The 17,831-nt window shown below is 38.4% G+C and overlaps 1 protein-coding gene across 12 annotated transcripts in view; it reads right to left on the reverse strand.

Moving 5' to 3' along the window:
- ERC1 (ELKS/RAB6-interacting/CAST family member 1) overlaps positions 1-17,831 on the reverse strand; it is a 582,903-nt gene that overhangs the window by 27,466 nt on the left and 537,606 nt on the right. For 7 of the 12 annotated variants that reach the window (XR_012376469.1, XR_012376467.1, XR_012376468.1 and 4 more), the window contains one exon: positions 15,175-15,363. Coding sequence is in view for 5 of the 12 variants with exons in the window: in XM_073886912.1 (XP_073743013.1) it covers positions 15,175-15,363 (189 nt within the window). In the remaining 7 variants the exon portion in view is untranslated. Of the gene's footprint in view, positions 1-1,602; positions 2,485-15,174; positions 15,364-17,831 lie in introns of those variants that run through there. The other 5 variants (XM_073886919.1, XM_073886917.1, XM_073886918.1 and 2 more) reach the window with 2 other exon arrangements.

Genomic DNA, 17,831 nt, shown 5'->3' on the forward strand with positions numbered 1-17,831 from the left:
AGATGAGGCTGTTAGGGGGCATCCTGTTGCAAAGACTGGTGTCCTTGTGAAGAAGGGGAGGAAATGTGGACACAGACAAACCAGGGATGCATGCACATGAAGGAAAGGCCATGTGAGGATACAGCGAGGAGGCGGCCATCTGCAAGCCAAGGACAGAGTCCTCAGGAGGAAGCAACCCTGCCAACACCTTGATCTTGGACTGTTAGCTTCCAGAACTGTGAGAAATAAATTACTGTTGTTCAAGCCACCCAGTCTGTGGTATTTTGTTCTGGCAGCCTTGCAAACTAATACAATATTGTTGGTGTATGGTGCCGCAGAATTTAACCACCATTCATAACATTTTACATACTGGTAGATGCCTTCCGGGTTCTAACTCCAGACATCAGAAATACATCTTCTCTTGTGCCAGTGTTAAGTGAGTGTGGCCCAGTCCCATCTTTCCTTGGCAGAAAACCTCACTGCTATGGTGGTGGCTCCAGCAGCAGGATGTTCTTATAAGGGGTGCAGGAGGTTCTCTTAGGGGCTTGGGGAGTGACAGCAACAATAGCTAGAACAGTAGGTAGTGGCTACTGCAAAGGGCCAGCTCATTCAAGAAGCAGGGCCTCTTCAGACTACTGAATAATACAGGAAGGGAGGTTGGGGCAGCATTGCCCCCCATTCTCCGGAAGCAGGGCGTTAAGTTATGGGGCACAGGGGAGCCAAGTCAGGAATGACAGTCACTGCCTGCGTGTAGACTGAAGAGTGCTTATATTTCAGGGTACCCTTTTGATTTTACACCTAAGAGCTCATGCCCCACTGGGAGAGGGGTGCAGTCCCACACCTTTGTTTTTTCTTAAGTTTAAATAGGTTTCCCTTAGAGAATTACTGTTGCACCTAGCCACTGTTACTATAGGAGCTTTGTATCCTTCTGGTGTGTTGGCGCAGAAACATGGTTGAGAGCCCCTGGCGCATAACACAGGAGATACTGCCCATAAAAAATTTAAGTTACTTCTATTTCTAGACTGTCCCACCAAACCACTGGTAAGAATTAAACAGTTTGGAAGAAAGCTAAGGGCCATTTATTTCAAATGCTCTTGACTAGACCAAAAAACTGTCATTTCCAAAGTTTCTAAGTTCCACAGGCTTTAAGTTTGCAGTGCCTATACTGGTCAGGTTTTGTTTTTGTTTTTGTTTTTGTTATCCACAGGATTAATTTTCTTCTTTGCTTAGTTGGGGGAGCATTATCTCTTAAGATGACCTTGGAGACGACAGACCCGTGTTTAATGTACTGGACTGTAGTAACTGTCAAGACTCATTAAAATTCCAAGATGGTAAATAATTGCTCCTGCAGGAGCTCTAGGGAATCAGGAGTGTTAACCTCTTCCCCCATGGGAATACTTGAAACACAAAGGGAAAAATGCAATTAGGGCAGCTAGAAAACATTAAGATCTCTATAAATACAGAGTTTTGTAATTAATAAAATATTCCATATTCATATTTTAGAACTCTAAAGAGTCCAGTGCAAGGCCAAGCTAATAAAAACTAGGCTAAAAAAAGGTTCTTGCATTTTTCACTGCAGAGCCAAGGACACATGAGACCTGAATTCAGAGTAGGTGTTTTATGTTCACTTTTATTTAGCGCAGGCTAGTTGGGGGTAGGCACCAGTAATGAGGACCAAGAGCTATCCTAGTCAAGAAGTGGAGGGAAAGACCTGCAGACAAAACAGAAACAGAAGTCCCCTTCTCTGAGACAAGGTAAGAAAGGAAATGGTTGGAGGGATCTTTTCTTTCAAAAAAAGTTTTGGTCTAGCTAGGTCTCTTAATATTCTCTGTCTCTCCACAAGCAAGATTATTCTACATTCTGCACAAAGCCTGTAGTTTTGTCCCCACTGAAGTGCACCCTTTCCTGTGCACACCATAAGGCTACTCTCTCACACCGAGCGTGAGCTGCAAATAAAGCTTAGTAACTGTGTAATTTCAACTATGTAAGAGGTCCTTATCGCCTCTATATCCAAATCCTCATTTCCTCTTCCTTTCCCCAACTCAGCTTTTGGGGGTTTTATCAGAACTAAGGCAACAGTATTGTGTCCTATGGTCCAGCTTAGCACCCTGTCAGCCCCTATCCTCTCCTGTGGTATCTGCCTAGCTCTTCCCTATCTTCCTCCCCCTTTTTTTGAACAAGCTTTTCTCTGCCAGATTTTCAACATCCAACTGGCAAGATACTCTGCTCTTTGCAGAAAAAGGTTAATGGCAGCTGTCAGAGGGAGGAGAAAGTGCCAGACTGTGTGAGAGCAGAGGGAGAGAAGCAGTGAGGCTACTCCACAGGGTTTTTCTCATAAATTTGTTAAGACACACACACACACCCATTCTCAAGCCCAGTTCCGATACAGACACACATTTATCTTCACAGCTCTGCAGTTATTTTTGCTGGATTGCTGGTCTTGCCTCTCTCAGCCTCTCACACTCTGCTGCTCTTAGTTTTTTGGACAAGAGTTCAACACTGGAGCTGAGGAAACAAGTTCAAACATCACAAAAAGAAGAAAACCAGATCAGAAACAGTCAGGCTGGGAACCAGAACAAAGTTTGTTGCCCCACAGAGAACCATTCTTTTTCTTTCTCTCTTTCTTATTTTCTCTTCCTGCTGCCTATCCCCTGCCCCCCAAGAGCTCATAAGTCCACTTGGCTCACTTGTATGGCACAACAATCTGTGCAAATGCATTCAAGAGAGAAGAATGAAACGTCCTGTTGTGACGGATGATTGATGCCTTCCCCAAATGAGGGAGATGACTCCTAGGTTCTGTGCCCAATACTGCCCCAGCATTAAACCCCCCTGATTCACCACCTTGAAAAGAGAGGGATATAAGCCAAAGAGTGATTGATCATAATCAAGAAAACAAATGGAAGAAGGAATCCAAGAAGAGGACAAGGTCTGAGCCAAGTTTTGGAACAATACTTCCCTGGAAATTAAAAAATGGGACAGAGTGCTGGGAAAGGGAGCTGGAATCCAAAGCTCCATGACCCACAGAGCAGGCTGGCTGATACAAGTTCATTCCAGTGTGGTCAGGCCCCTGATGGGAGGCTGGCATTCACAGTGGAAAAAAAGAATTTGTACTCTAAGGAGAAATTCCATTTTTAGCTTTTTAGCAGATGCTGCCTATCAGTCAAACTGCTTCAAAAAATTAAAAAGAGACTGGTAGTGGGGTATGATTTTCCTGTTTTCACTTTTTATTAAAGTTTTTTTTTAAGTTTATTTATTTTTTAAAAGTAGGCTCCACACCCAATGTGGGGCTCAAATTCACAACCCCGAGGAGCCAAGAGTCACATGCTCTTCCGGCTGAGCCAGCCAGGCACCCCTCTGTTTTCATTTTAACTATCACAGACATATTGTGAAACACACGGATTAAGTGTACAATTTGATGAATTTTGATAAATCCATACACATAAACCGTCTCCTCAACCAAATTACCGAACATTTCCAACATCCCAGAAAGTCTCTTGTACTCTTTTTCAGTCAATTCCTTTGGTAACCAGTGTTCTAATTTTTACTACCATAGACTAGTTTATCCTGTTCATAAACTGTCATATAAATGAAATATATGAAATGAAATATATAAATTTCATATAAATGAAATCATACATGAATTACATTTTATTTTGTATCTGGCTTCTTTTGCTTGATACTGTTTTTGCGGTTCATTGGTAAAGTTGCTTGTACTAGTTCACTGTTGTTTACTGCTTAGTAGTATTCCATTACATGATACATAATAATTAAAAGTATCTATTTTGTTAATGAACATGTGGACTGTTTCCAGTTTTGCCCTTTTACAAATAAAGTTGTTATGAACACTCCTGTACACATCTTTTTGTGGGCATTTCTCTTGAGTTACAGGGCAGGAATATATATAATTTAGTAAGAAACCGCCTAATGGTTTCCCAAAGTCTTGTACTAGTTTAAATTCTCACCAGCAATGTGTCAGAGTTCCAGTTACTCCACGTCCTCACTAAATAACCGGTATTGCCAGTTTTGTTAATTTCAACCATTTTTGTGGGATTGTGGTACAATCTCATTGTGGCTTTCATTTGTGTGAGCATTTTCTCATGTGTCTAATTTGTGTATCTCCTTCTTGTGAAGTGTCTTTTCAAGTCTTCTGTCTGCTTAAAAATTGTATTGTTTTGTCTTTTTGTTATGGACTTTTAAATTATCTTCTCAGTGGAAGTCCTCTGCTCAACACATACACACACCACACACATACACACACGGTGAATATTTTCTCCCAGCATTTTGATGAACACAAGTTTAAAGTTCTGATAAAGTCCAATTTTTTTTCATTTTTTTTCTCTTATGTGTAGTGTTTTATGTTTCTGTGCTTGCTAAAGTGGGGGTACTTTTAGCTACATATGTGCCATTGGGCTAACATCTGAAATTAAAACACATTTATTAAGGCCTAAAAACAACTACCTATTGCTAATCCTTGTTTACAAAGGCACAATCTTAGAACCAAAAGCACTGGCTTTAACTAAAATTCCAGGGCTTTTAATTAAAGTTTTAGAAATGAAAGTTGCACTTTCAAAAATACTCAATCATTCAACATATAGGCCATATATATTTACTGATAGCATGAGATGATCTGTATCAAATGGGCACAATATTGACAAGTATGATGGGGTTAGGGCGGGGGCACTAAATGTCTGGGACTCAACGTTAGTTTTTAAATCTCTCTGAAAGGAAATTTTACCACATCCCTTTGGAATTTATTCCATGTTCACAGATCCTTCCCCGTTTAACTGAAATATTTCTTTTTGTAATTTAATATACTCTTTCATTTTGCCCTGAGAAGAAATAGAAAAAAGGAGAAACATGGGCCTTCTCACCATTTAGACAAAAGCCTTCACCCTGTAATTGAATTCTGTAACTTTAATTTTTCTATGTCAGCTTCTCTTCTGAAACAATTGTTTATTTTAAAATATTTCTATCTTCCTCTTTTTAAGCCTTCTACTTATTTTTTTTTGTTTGACCTACAATGTCACATTCAAATACAGTCCTAAAATTTTGGGAGGCTGTTTACATTAGAATAATAGACAACCAGGGTTGGGGGGGGAAAAACCAACCTTAGATATAATCTGACTCAAATCATCTCCCAATGCTGAATTCCTCCTACAACCCAACTGAGCAGCTTCTCCTCCAATGAAAAACTGATTTCATATATGGCTGTCCATTTTTTTTGCTGACAGATCTAGTAAGTTTTTCTTTCTGTTGAACTAAAAAAACGCCTTCTTAAAATGTCTACCCCACTGGTGATGGGGTAACATTGAATCAGTCAATATACAAAAAGTTCATTCTGTAACTGATTGTATCATCTTGTTGCTGCCTAAAGGTAGTATTTTAGAGTTGTCTAGGCTAGCTAATACACTTCTTAATATTTTCAATACTCTTAGGCATCTCCATTTTCACAAGATGATGAAAATCTGAACCCCATATTTACTGACCTAAATTAAAAAAATTTTTTTTGTTGTTTTTTTATTACTTTTTTCAACATTTTTGTTTATTTGTTGGAGAGCGAGAGCACAAGCAGGGGCAGCAGCAATCAGAGGGAAAAGCAGGCTCCCTGGCGAGCAAGGAGCCTGATGTGGGACTTGATCCCAGGACCCTGGGACCATGACCTGGGCCGAAGGCAGACGCCCAACCGGGCCACCCAGGTGTCCCCCAATTTTTTTTATTTCAAAATAATTTCAAACTTACAGAAAAATTGCAAGAATACAAAGAACTGTTCAACCCTTAGCCCAGATTACTTAATTGCTAACATTTACTATCTTTGCCTTATCATTCAGTATATCTATATGTAACTTCGTATATGTTTCCTAATTGTTAAATTTAGATTACATATTATTTGGCAGAAATATACCTGTGTTCTTCTCAGTGCATATTATCAGAAAACATATAATGTTGATTTGTCCCACTAACAGTGATATTAACTTTAGTCATTTGGTTTAAATGGTATTTATTAGGTTTTTCCAATGTAAATTAACTAAAAGAGTTTTGTGCTAATTAAGTGAAATACTTTGTGAAAGAGATACTTTCAGACTATGCAAATACAAACTTTTACCTACTGGTTTTCACATTCTTGATGATTCTTGCCCAAAGCAGTTATTACTATGATGGTTGCCAAATAGTGATTCTCTAATTCCATCATTCCTTCCACCTTTATCAGCTCACATTCTCCTATATGATATGGCTTTCCTTTCTCTCCCATTTGTTTATTCATTCATTTCTTTATACCAGTACAGATTCACAGACTTCTATTCTATTCAATGGGTTATAATCTATTATCAATATTGATTTTGCTGTTCAAATTCTTCAAAATTTTGCCATTGAAAGCCCCGTGTCCTTTTGACATATTCTACCACTCTTGGAACACTTACTTACTTTCTGGTATAGTAAGATGTTCTAGATTTATGTTGTACTATACCACACATGGCGTTAGACTCAGACATGTCTCCAAGGAGTCCTGAATATCTGAGTACTTGGGCAGCAATATTTAAGATCTCCTTAAAATCATTTCTATTTAAATGAACTCTGATGTTATTATATTGTTGAGGTGTTTTTAAAAAGCCTATAAAACTCATTTTTGTATATACTGGAAGGATGCTGAAGATGTGGCTTATAATCTGATCCTAGGTCAGGACCCATGGGGACTCCTGATTTGTTTTAATCTTGTAAGACACTACAAACTGCAAAACCAATCAAGTTTCTCTATTGACAGTGCCTGAGAGCTCACTTCTGGATTCACCTTATTTTTCTCTAATCTCATTCCCTTTTGATTATTAGAATCATGAAGATGGGAATGCAGAAGAGAGGACAGTTCTTCAGGAGATTCTAATATTCTCTGTTCCTTCAGAGAAGCACTGTTCAGTAACTACTCACTAAATTTAGAGTATTTTAAGATTTAGAACTGAGTTTCTGATTATTCATTCCATCCTTTGGAACATGCTTCCCTTTAACCTCAAAGCTGAATGAATATAATATTGTGAATATAACTTCTTAATTTTATAAGAAGTAAAAATAATATAATGTGAGCTACAAAAAATTATCTCAAAGATAAAATAATGGTTCTTTCGTGTATACAAGATATTTAAAAATAAGCTTTCTTTGGCCATAAACTATCTCAAATGTGACCTGTTCCAAATTTACTTGGTTGCCAGACCTTGACAAGATCACAGCTAGAGATGAAGTAGCCTTAAATTCACTATTTGAACAATGTATGTCTGGTAAAGCGTAGAGATAGAAAACCAAAGGAATAGGACCCAAATACTAAGTCTTCAAAATATAATCTGCATATATCCATTTGAAAGTGTATACAATTAACTATAGGTATTCCCAAACAAATCTATTTAGTCTTTGGTGACTATATTGACTCTGGCCAGTGTGTGTAAATCACAATGCATACAATTTCTTCAAATCAGGGTACTTTGACCCATGAACAATATTATGCTCCAATCTGGTTACCACATTCACTTTCTACGAGCCATTGTGCTGGTGACAAGTTGAAAAGTTGTTCATTGTTGCAGGGAAATCATGTTATACAACACAGAAGTGTATGAATAGGAGAGCCACTGGAGACTTATAAATGTTTCTTCACCTCATTGTAAAGTTGAACACAATCACTTGCAGCTATGAGAAAGGTTACACATAGGGGTATGGTCTTTCTAGTATCTGCACCTGCAAATATCTGGAGTGTCCTACCTTGTATCTTTCTGAAACCAAGGAGATGGTATGTAGCATATGTTTGATATAATCTTTTAAAGACATACATAACACTTAGGTTAAACTCATTGTTATCCCTCCCAAATACATCAAGACCCAAATTCTTGAGCTCAATGAAAATAAGTAAGTCTGAAAACTTAAAGCCGCTAATTGTCTCCATAGACTGACAAGTTTTAGTTGACAATTCCCCACAATTTTCACGGTTCTATATTACTTGCCCCAAGAATCAACTCCTTGAGTAGATATTAGTCGTATGTTAGCTAGTGTCAATGCTGGATTCAGGGAGACACTAACAAGATTTCCTGCCCAAGAGCTGGCAAGACGGCTTGACAAAGAAATGGAAAGCAACCTTATGCAGAAGTGGGTAGAAGTGTAGTGGGGAAACACAGACCTGGAATTGTCATTATGAGCTGTGATTCTGGAAGATAACAGACAGTGGTCAAATACGGGACTAAAATAGACACAGAAGATGTTCAAATCTAAAACTGAACTTAATAAAACTTTTTCTTAGTGCTAGCCACTTTGTACCATAATAGCATTCTACTTTGACACTACCTCAATCTATTTTTTCAAAGAAAGCTTCTTTATGGCTCCAGAACTATATGTAAAATGGTGTAAGATTTATACTTATTTGAAAAAATTTCAACAATGTCTCTTTTTCCAATACTAAGTGACTACAGGGCCTGGGTTCAGTGAACAATAATGAACAGAAAGATAGCCTGAGTGGTTTGATACCATTTATTTTAAATTTATATCACATTAAACAATATTGCATATTGTTTATGGAAACAGATATGTGCTTTTTATTAAAAAGGTAAAAACATGGACTGCAAAAATGCACACCAGTTTTGGATAGCGATTGCCACTATAGATGAAAAAGGAAAAATGCAATTGAGAAGGAGTATGAAGACTTTATTATATTTATCATTAAAAAAAACCCTGAAGCAGATATAACAAACTAATATTTGTTAATTCTGAGTATAAAGCTGATGTTATATTAATCTCTATAGTTTTTCTGAATGCTTAAAATATTTGATTAAAAATAATGTGATACACTCACACACAGAGAAGAACATATGGACCAAACAGCAACTAAATATATATATAATATAAAAAAATGGCAACTATAGGTTTTCTCAATCTTCTGCAAAAAAATTTTATGATTCCTAAAATATATATACTTAAGACTACTCTCTAAGATAACAACATGGATATAGAATGATAGGAAGCCTGAAATTAAGAAAGCCCAGTATGCCTAGAGATAGAGGGTCAGAAATTTTCATGTTCAAGATTTTAGCACAAGTGAAAATTCCAAGGTTGATGGGGGCTCATCGGGCAGAGTCTTAGTAAAATAATAACTGAAAATAGTGAGGAACTATCATCTACCATTTATTATCTCCCATGAGACTGACACCAGTAGTACTAATGTATATATGCCTGCCTGTTATCCGTGTACCCATCTATCAAGTTTGATCCAATCAAACCTATTATTATCACACCCAAAGCCAGCTTCAGAGAGTATAAAATTTGGGGGCAGACTTACAAAACTCAGAAATTAAAAGTCACTGCTATGAACAGTTTCAAGGCAGAGTGTAGAAAGAATTCATCACATTCTGCCTTCTAGCTATCCTATAATTATCATTAAGCTACCAACCTATTAAGTCTGATAGGTTGAAAAAAAAAAACCTTAATAGTTCTTTGGGTCTACATAATCTTCTACCTTTCAAAAAAGGGATGCTTTTATTAGAGTAAGCCACCGAGGGGCCCCTCAAAAACATATTTGAAGAGATAATGACCAAGAGTTTTCTAAAATTAATAAAAGACAACAAAACACAGATCCAAGAGACTCAGAGATCCAAAAGAGGATTTTAGTCCAAACAGGAAATATAAAGAAAAACACAAGTAGGCACATTATTTTCAAATGGCTGAAAACAAAAGATAAAAAGAAAATCTTGAAAGCAGTCAGGTAAAAAAGGAACATGACCAAGAAAAAAATATATACACGAATATAAAAGATTTTTCATTTGAAACTATGGAAGCCAGATGAAAATGTAACAGCCTCTTTAAAGTATTAAAAAACAAAACAGTCAACCTAGAATTCTATATCCAGAGAAGAGTATCTTTCAAAAAGAAGGCATATTAGTTTGCAAGGCTGCTAGACAAAGTACCACAGATTGGGTGGCTCAACAACAAAAATGTTATTTTCTCACAGTTCTGGAAGTAAGAAGTTCAAGATCAAGGTGTTGGCAGGGTTGGTTTCTTTTTTTTTTTATTTTAAAGATTTTATTTATTTATTTGACAGAGAGAGAAAGAGCACAAACAGGCGGAGTGGCAGGCAGAGGCAGAGGGAGAAGCAGGCTCACCGCAGAGCAGGGGGAGCCCGATGCAGAGCTCCATCCCAGGACCCTGGGATCATGACCTGAGCTGAAGGCGGTCGCTTAACCAACTAAAGCCACCCAGGCGCCCAGCAGCGTTGGTTTCTTCGGAGGTCTCTCTCCTTGGCTTTCAGATGACTGCCTTCTTTCTGTGTCTTTACATTTTTGTTTTTTCTTTGTGATTACATACTCCTAGTATCTCTCTGTAAGTTCTGATCTCTTCTTATATGGATACCAGTTAGATTGGATTAGGGCCCACCCCATCAGCCTCATTTTAACTTAACTGCCTCATCGAACTTTCTCTCTCCAAATGTAGTCACATTCTGGGAGTTAGGGCTTCAATATACAAATTTGGGGGGACATAATTCAGCTCATAATACCTCATCTCCATATACCCCAAATTCATGTGCTTCTCACATGCAAAACACATTAACCCTCCTCCCAACAGCCCAAAAGTCTTAACTCATTTCAGCCTCAATTCTAAATCCCGAATCTCATCTAAATCAAATGTGGATAAGACTCAAGGCATGATTCATTCTGAGGCAAAAATTCCTCTCTAGATGTGAACCTGTTGAAACCAGATAAATTATCTGCTTCTAAAATACAATGGTAGAACAGGCATATAGGTTAGACATTCCTATTTCAGAAGGGGTCATGGGTCCCAACCCAAGTTCAAAACTTTGCAGGGTAAACTATTAGATTTTAAGGCTCAAGAATAATCCTCTTTGGCTGGATGCTCTGTCCCCCAGGCAACTCCACCCCTCTGGCCCTGGGTGATAGCCTGGTCTGTTGAAATTTAGGAGGTAGCCCTGCCCTCTGGAACCAAGGAGGAAGAGATAACCTTGTCTCCTAGACTTGAGCCCGGTGCTGGTGGAATATATGCTATCTTCAAGAAACTCTTTTTTTATATAAAGACCCAGATAGCTTAAAAGCAAATATATGGAAAAAGATATATCATGCACACACTAACCTAAAGAAAGCTGGAATGGTTATGTTGCTGTCACATAATAATAAAAGAATCAATTCATCAAGAAGACATAATAATCATTAATGTGTATGCACTCAATAACAGAGCTTCAGGATACATAAAACAAAAACCAGTAAGTAAGAAAAATAAGCAAATCTGTAAGTTTAGTTGGTACGGTAGCCAGCTTCCAAAAATGGCAATGGAAATAAAACAATTCTGGTAAATCTTCAGATATAAGGTTCTGTGTCTATAGGCTGGGCACTTGCAGATAATAGTGTTACAACTCAGGATGAGTCTGAATGGTTCCTGACATCAATAGTAAGCTTATCCAAAGCTACTGAATGGCACTGAGGAAACTGTCTTGGGTTGCCCACTAGATAAATAATCAGCTAAATATATACTAAACATTCCCTATGCACATAATACTATGCTAGGCACTTTAGAAATATAAGACATGGTTCTGGCAGTGAAGAAACTTTCCTAGTTGGAGAAATAAGAATCTCAAATATGAAATACAAACTAATAAGCTATGCAGAACTCACGAGAATTCACTTACTCATTTAAGTTACTGAGCAAGTGGTACTTGTTGATGTGGTGCTAATTTTAAGATGAAAATTATATAGTTCATGTATTTAACAGACAGAAAGGCTAGAATGGGAAGACAGATAAGAAAACAAGTAAGTATACGTGTTGTAGGTACTACAGAAACCTTAAAGAGGAAGTGACACAATCTGCCTAGGGTTTCAGGAATGGATACATAGAATAAATGATGTCTGAGCTGAGCTTAAAAACTCAGATTCCTATTTAGGTATTGCCCAGGAGACAAGGTAGGGAAGGGCATATTAGGCAGAAGGATCAATATGAGCAAAAGGTCAGAAGTATAAAAACTTCAAGTAGTTTAAAACTAAGTGGTTGGGTATGCTTCAAGGCTAGGATGAGAAGAGATGCGCATTTAATAAACAGGCCAATGAAAGAAAGTCTTGTAGGATGTGATAAGGAGTATGGAATTTATCCAGTCTGTCTTCTTCTGTCTCTTATTTATTCAACAAATATTTATTAAGCAGATACTATATGCTAGGCATTATTCTTGGGATAGACCAAGGCTCCTGTCCTGTCCTCATGAGGGTGTTACTGGGGGGGGGGGGGGATGGTGGCAGGGAAAGGCAAAGGAACACACACAGTTGGATAACACAAAAGTCAGTTGCAGAGGGCTCTACATCCCCCAAAACAAAAATGTAAACACAACACACCATACACACACAAAATAAACCGAAGTGCATATTTGTCAATGATTCAGGTCTTAATGTTTCTTGGGCTTCAAAAACTAAAGTAAACCTTGATCATGGACCAATCATTTTATAGTACTAGGGGTCAAGTTTCTCAATAGCCTGCACTGTCCCGTTAAATTCTTACTTGTGGTGAGCTGGCAGAAAATTGGTTGGTTTCTCCACCAACCTTTAGCAGCAGAAGGTGGTGTTAGTTGCTGTATTCCTTTACAGATGACCTAAGTCCCCTGTTTCTCAGGGTTCCCAGGGAAGCCTGCTAAAGACACAACTTCACACACCTCAAGCAATAACTTCAGTGACTGAAGAACATTCTCAGTCAAGAAGAAACATATTAACACAATTCATGTATGTGAGCAAAACTCTTTTGATGATTACCCGTAGCTTGATTGTAACATAATATATAATGGCAAGCCGATTAATGAATTCTTGGTTTCATTTATTTAAAACTTTCTGAAAAATTCTTAGTTTGAAATTTCCTATTTTGGTCTCACTCTGGAGATATTTTTTTTCCCTTAGAAAATCTGAGTTAAGTCCATTCAAGCATATTTGAAAACAGAACTAAGCAGAAATATTTTTTTCATTTCAAAGACAATCTGTTATACAAAGAAATAATTTAATGCCAGTTCAATTTTGATATATCACTATGTCAGTGCTTTAAGAAGCACTGTTCTTTTTTTTTCTTTTTTAAAGATTTTATTTATTTATTTGACAGAGAGAGAGAGAGCGCACAAGCAGGGGGAGCGGCAGGCAGAGGGAGAAGCAAGTTCCCCGCTGAGCTGGGAGCCCCGATAGGGGACTTGATCCCAGGACCCTGGGGGATTATGATCTGAGCTGAAAGCATACGCTTAACCGACTGAGCACCCAGGCGCCCTAAGAAGCACTGTTCTTCTGTAAAATTTTGAAGTAAAAGTTTTTGAAATTAACTAGGCATGCATTCCGCTTCCAGTGGGCTTTCAGTTGCATTTTCACTACATGGTTACTAATGTCCTTTAGCTATTAGGAATCCAATTTCATTCTGTCCTTTACATTGTTCCTCCCTTTTTCAAGAAGAGAGAATTTAAAATTTCTATGGCAACATGCTAAATTTGAGAGGTAGGCTTTATCTTTACTCATCAAATAAGTAAAGTAGGTAAGTAATTAGGCTGTTGAATCTGTCTACTAAGGCAATATCCATACCATGGAGAAGTAAGCACAGCTCTAAGACTCCAGCCTGCGTTTCTTGATCTGTGGGTTGACATTGCTGTCATACCATGGAAGTGTCTGTATTTAACACAATTTTCCTTCACACATTATGAGTAAACAAACAGTGTTAAATAGCAAGGATTTAGCTGGAAAATAGCATATGGCTCCAAAATTCCAGAGAATTTTAGTAAATTTATAGCACGAATGCAATTAAGTCTCTCAGTTGGTACAATCGTGGCCTAGTTAGGGATATCATCAACCCCTCTGTAAACGAGGAACTAAAGGGGCTTAGGAGTTAATGTTTTAGAAACTGTTCTATTTCTCTTTTTCTGTGTTTATTCAGTCTTTCTTCCCTTCACTCTCCATGTCTGCTCTTTATAGCTAGCCTCATCCATTTTTATCTTTCTTTCTTTCCTTTTTTTTTTTTTAAAGATTTTATTTATTTGAGAGAGAGAGCACACTCGCAAGCATGAGTGGGGGGAAGAGGGAAAACGGGAGAGAGAGAAGCAGATTCCCTACTGAGCAGGGAGCCCAACTCAGGGCTCGATCCCAGGACCGTGAGATCATGACCTCAGCCAAAATCAAGAGTTGGACACTCAACTGACTGAGCCACCCCGGAGCCCCTATCTCTTTCTTTTACCCCCAGTTTTTGTCTCCAGACTAGCCTTTCTTTATTGAACTAAAAAAAAAATCACAATATGAACAAAAGAGAATCATTGGATTTTTATAGGCCGAAAATGTTATCATGGGGAGCACCTAAACTAATTCATCTAATAGTTCTTTCACTTAAAAAATAGTTGTAACCCACTATTGTCTAAAGACAACTGTAGATACTTGCTACTGACTTGTCAAGAATCCTTTATCCAGGGGCACCTGGGTGGCTCAGTGGGTTAAGCATCTGCCTTCGGCACAGGTCATGATCCCAGAGTCCTAGGATCGAGCCCCGCAACTGGCTCCCTGCTCAGTGGGGAGTCTGTTTCTCCCTCTCCCTCTGACCCTCCTCCCTGCTTGTGCTCTGGCTCTCTCTCTCTCAGATGAATAAATAAAAAATCTTAAAAGAAAAAAAATCCATTATCCAAGTATCCTTAACTCAGATTTTCCTTCAGTGGCTATAATTATTAGTGGTCATCACTTGTATGAAATAAAGTATGGCATGTTAGCAGATAAGCCTCTCCTTTTTTTCTCGAAGATTTATTTATTTTAGAGAGAGAGAGAGAGAGAGAGAGCATGAGCGGGGGAGGGGCAGAGCGAGAGGGAGAGAGAGAGAGAGTCTCAAGCAGACTCTGCACTGAGCTTGGAGCCCAACTAGGGGTTCGATCTCAAGACCCTGAGATCATGACTTGAGCAGAAACCAAGAATTGGACGCTTAAGTGACTGAGCCACCCAGGCACCCCAACCCTCTCCTTTCTAAGTAGCCCTTTCTGATACTTGAGCAAGTTACACTGAGGGAAGAATAAAGTGGTACTTCTTGCAAATGGTAATTCCTATTATCTATTGAGGAACTGCCAGTTGCTAAGAATCTTGAATCTGAACACTGAACATCCCAAGGGAGCTCCTATTGCCCTAACCTAAGGAGTAGCTGAATTTTATCAGGGTCTTGTCAAAGTTCAAGTGAGAGACTTACCTGTTCCTGGGTCATCTTCTGCAGCTCATTCTCCCAAGCTGCCTGGTCATCGTCCAAGTTATAGGAAGCTGGTGGAGTGAGTCCACGAAGGATCAGGGGGTCTCGGTCATGGCAGAGGGCTGTCAGGTGTCCAATATACAACTTTAATTTGCTTCTATTTTGGTCAAGTTCTAAGAGGGGCTGGATGATCTGAAGTGAAAACATTGAGGAAAGTCAAGGTCATTCTGAAACAAGAAGTTCAAATATCTTCATGCCTCCCAAGTCAAAGAAAACTGACCAAAGACTAAAGCTCCTCTAAGCACCACTGAAATCTTCAGGATTATAAAAAGATACAGTTCCACACACTTGCACATTTACACTTGTCACACCCATCCATTTCTGGGAGACAGGTAGGGAATGTTGGCTTAGTCTATCAACATGGAACCGAGAGTTCCGTATTTAGGCAGGGGATTAAACACAGGACTAACTTGTTTTTACAGAGATGACATTCCTGATACAGAAAGACTCCAGTTACCTCACAATTTCTCTTCCCATTTATTTATGAGTGGTTATAAAAAACTGCTAGTGAAATTTGCTCACTGAAAGCCTGGACAACATATACTTCATGTGTTCCTTCACCTCCTGGAATGGAAGAAAAATTCGGTCTCTGGAGAAGGTGTATGTTTTTCTTGGCCATGAGATGTGATGAGTGAACTCATTACTAAATCTCCCTCATCCTGGCTTAAGCTCCCCTCATTCATTTCACAGAGCTATCTGATATTCTTTTTAAACAGTGATTGATAAATCCTTACATAACACCAAACACCTGACTCACAGCCAAGGACTCTGAAATTCTCTCAGTTGTAACACTGGTTTGATGTTTTTCTTGAGAAAGAGTCCTGCATTAAAAAAAAAAAGAATTTTTTTTTTTTTTGCTATTTCCTTTACCCTGGGTGAATAACTATCCCTTGACTCCCTTTGGAAGCATGTTAAATGACAGATGGCTTCTGCCCCAGAATTTCATCTGACAGCCCTCATGACAATTCTCTGGTCAGGTACTTGGTAGTTGGTCAAAGCCTGGTGTGCTGAGGAAGAGCTGGGTCCGATCTCACATCTCAGAATATGCTGGAATGTTAGAGCAGCATCTGCTTGATCCACAGCAGCTGTGAGAGCTGCAAAGCCCCACCAAAATGCTGGCAATTCTCAAAATGTTCCCAGGGCTTACAAGGCAGAGGTCTGCACCTGTTGCATGTCACTGGGCTGGCATTTTCCACGCACAGGACACCTCTGACCCACCTCATGAATAAGGAGCTCAATAATCTTCATTTTCAGAAACAAGGACTGGTATTACTTTCAAAAGTGACACCGATTTCTCCCTGGCCTCCTTAGAGGCCTGCTCCTGCTGCTTTCCTTCATTTCTCTTTCAGAGTTTTTAAATGAACAGTTTTATATTTTTTATTATGAAATCAATACATATTTTACTCTGAAAAATATGGGGAAAAAGTGTAAAAGAAATAATAAAATAGGCATAAGTGTTCCAACAAGACTACCATTTGCAACACTGATTTTCTTCTAAGTCTTTTTATAAACTTTTATAAATCAGCTTTTAATAGTATCACACCTCATATTTCCCTTGATACATATTGCTTATCCATTTAATGTTATGAGTACTATTCAAACATCACGTATTCCTGGAAAACATGGTTTTTAGTGGTTGCTTTATAAATACATCACATTTCTTCTGTTTCTGATGTTATTTCCATGAAATAATTGAGAGCTTAGTCGCTAAAATAATCTTTAGCTTATTAAAAAGAACAGAGTTCAGAGTTTAGGCCTATCGAGTATTACACATTATAGAAATTCAAATACAAACCAGAGAAAGTAAATCAACTTAGCATTATTTTATTTTTTAAAATCACATACACAATTCTTTAAGGATAAAGGTTCAACACTTAGGTGCTGGTGTGGAAGTTTCTTGGACTCTGTAAGAGACCCCTAGCAGCAGGCTCATGGTACCAGTTCTGTGCTGGCCTTTCCTACCTATGACAGACATATCGACAGTGCCAATCACAGAAGGAAGGAACTGTTTCTTTCTTTCTTTCTTTTTTTTTTAAGATTTTATTTATTTATTCATGAGCAAGACAGAGAGGGAGAGGCAGAGGGAGAAGCAGGTTTCCCGCAGAGCAGGCAACCCGATGAGGGACTCAATCCCAGGACTCTGGGACCATGACCTGAGCCAAAGGCAGATGCTTAACTGACTGAGCCACCCAGGCACCCAGGAAGGGATTGTTTCAATAAAGCAGAGGATTTGGAGAGCGAGGAAGTTGGATAACTTTTCACAAACATCATCAATCTCTCAAAAAGAATTGTATTTTATTTCTGATCACAAATGCATACTCACTGCAGAAAATTTTATAAAGAATTCTAAAGCATAATCTTAAAAGCAATTTAAAAGCAGTATTCCTTTAAATGAATGTACACTTTGCACTTTAGTAACTAAACTGCCTAGTCATGGTTCTATTACCACATACCATATCCCTGAGGCCTTCAAGCAATGCGGCCCTATTTCACTTTACATTTTTTTTTTTTTTTTTTTTTAGATTGGCCTTGTCTTCTTTCACATACACATTGATAACAACTTTGGGGGGTGTTCACTTTTGGGATTTCCATTTATTCCC

This window comes from Callorhinus ursinus, unplaced genomic scaffold, assembly GCF_003265705.2.
Source record: "Callorhinus ursinus isolate GAN/ISIS: 27379988/994484 unplaced genomic scaffold, GSC_fseal_2.0 scaffold74, whole genome shotgun sequence".
NCBI lineage: Eukaryota > Metazoa > Chordata > Mammalia > Carnivora > Otariidae > Callorhinus > Callorhinus ursinus.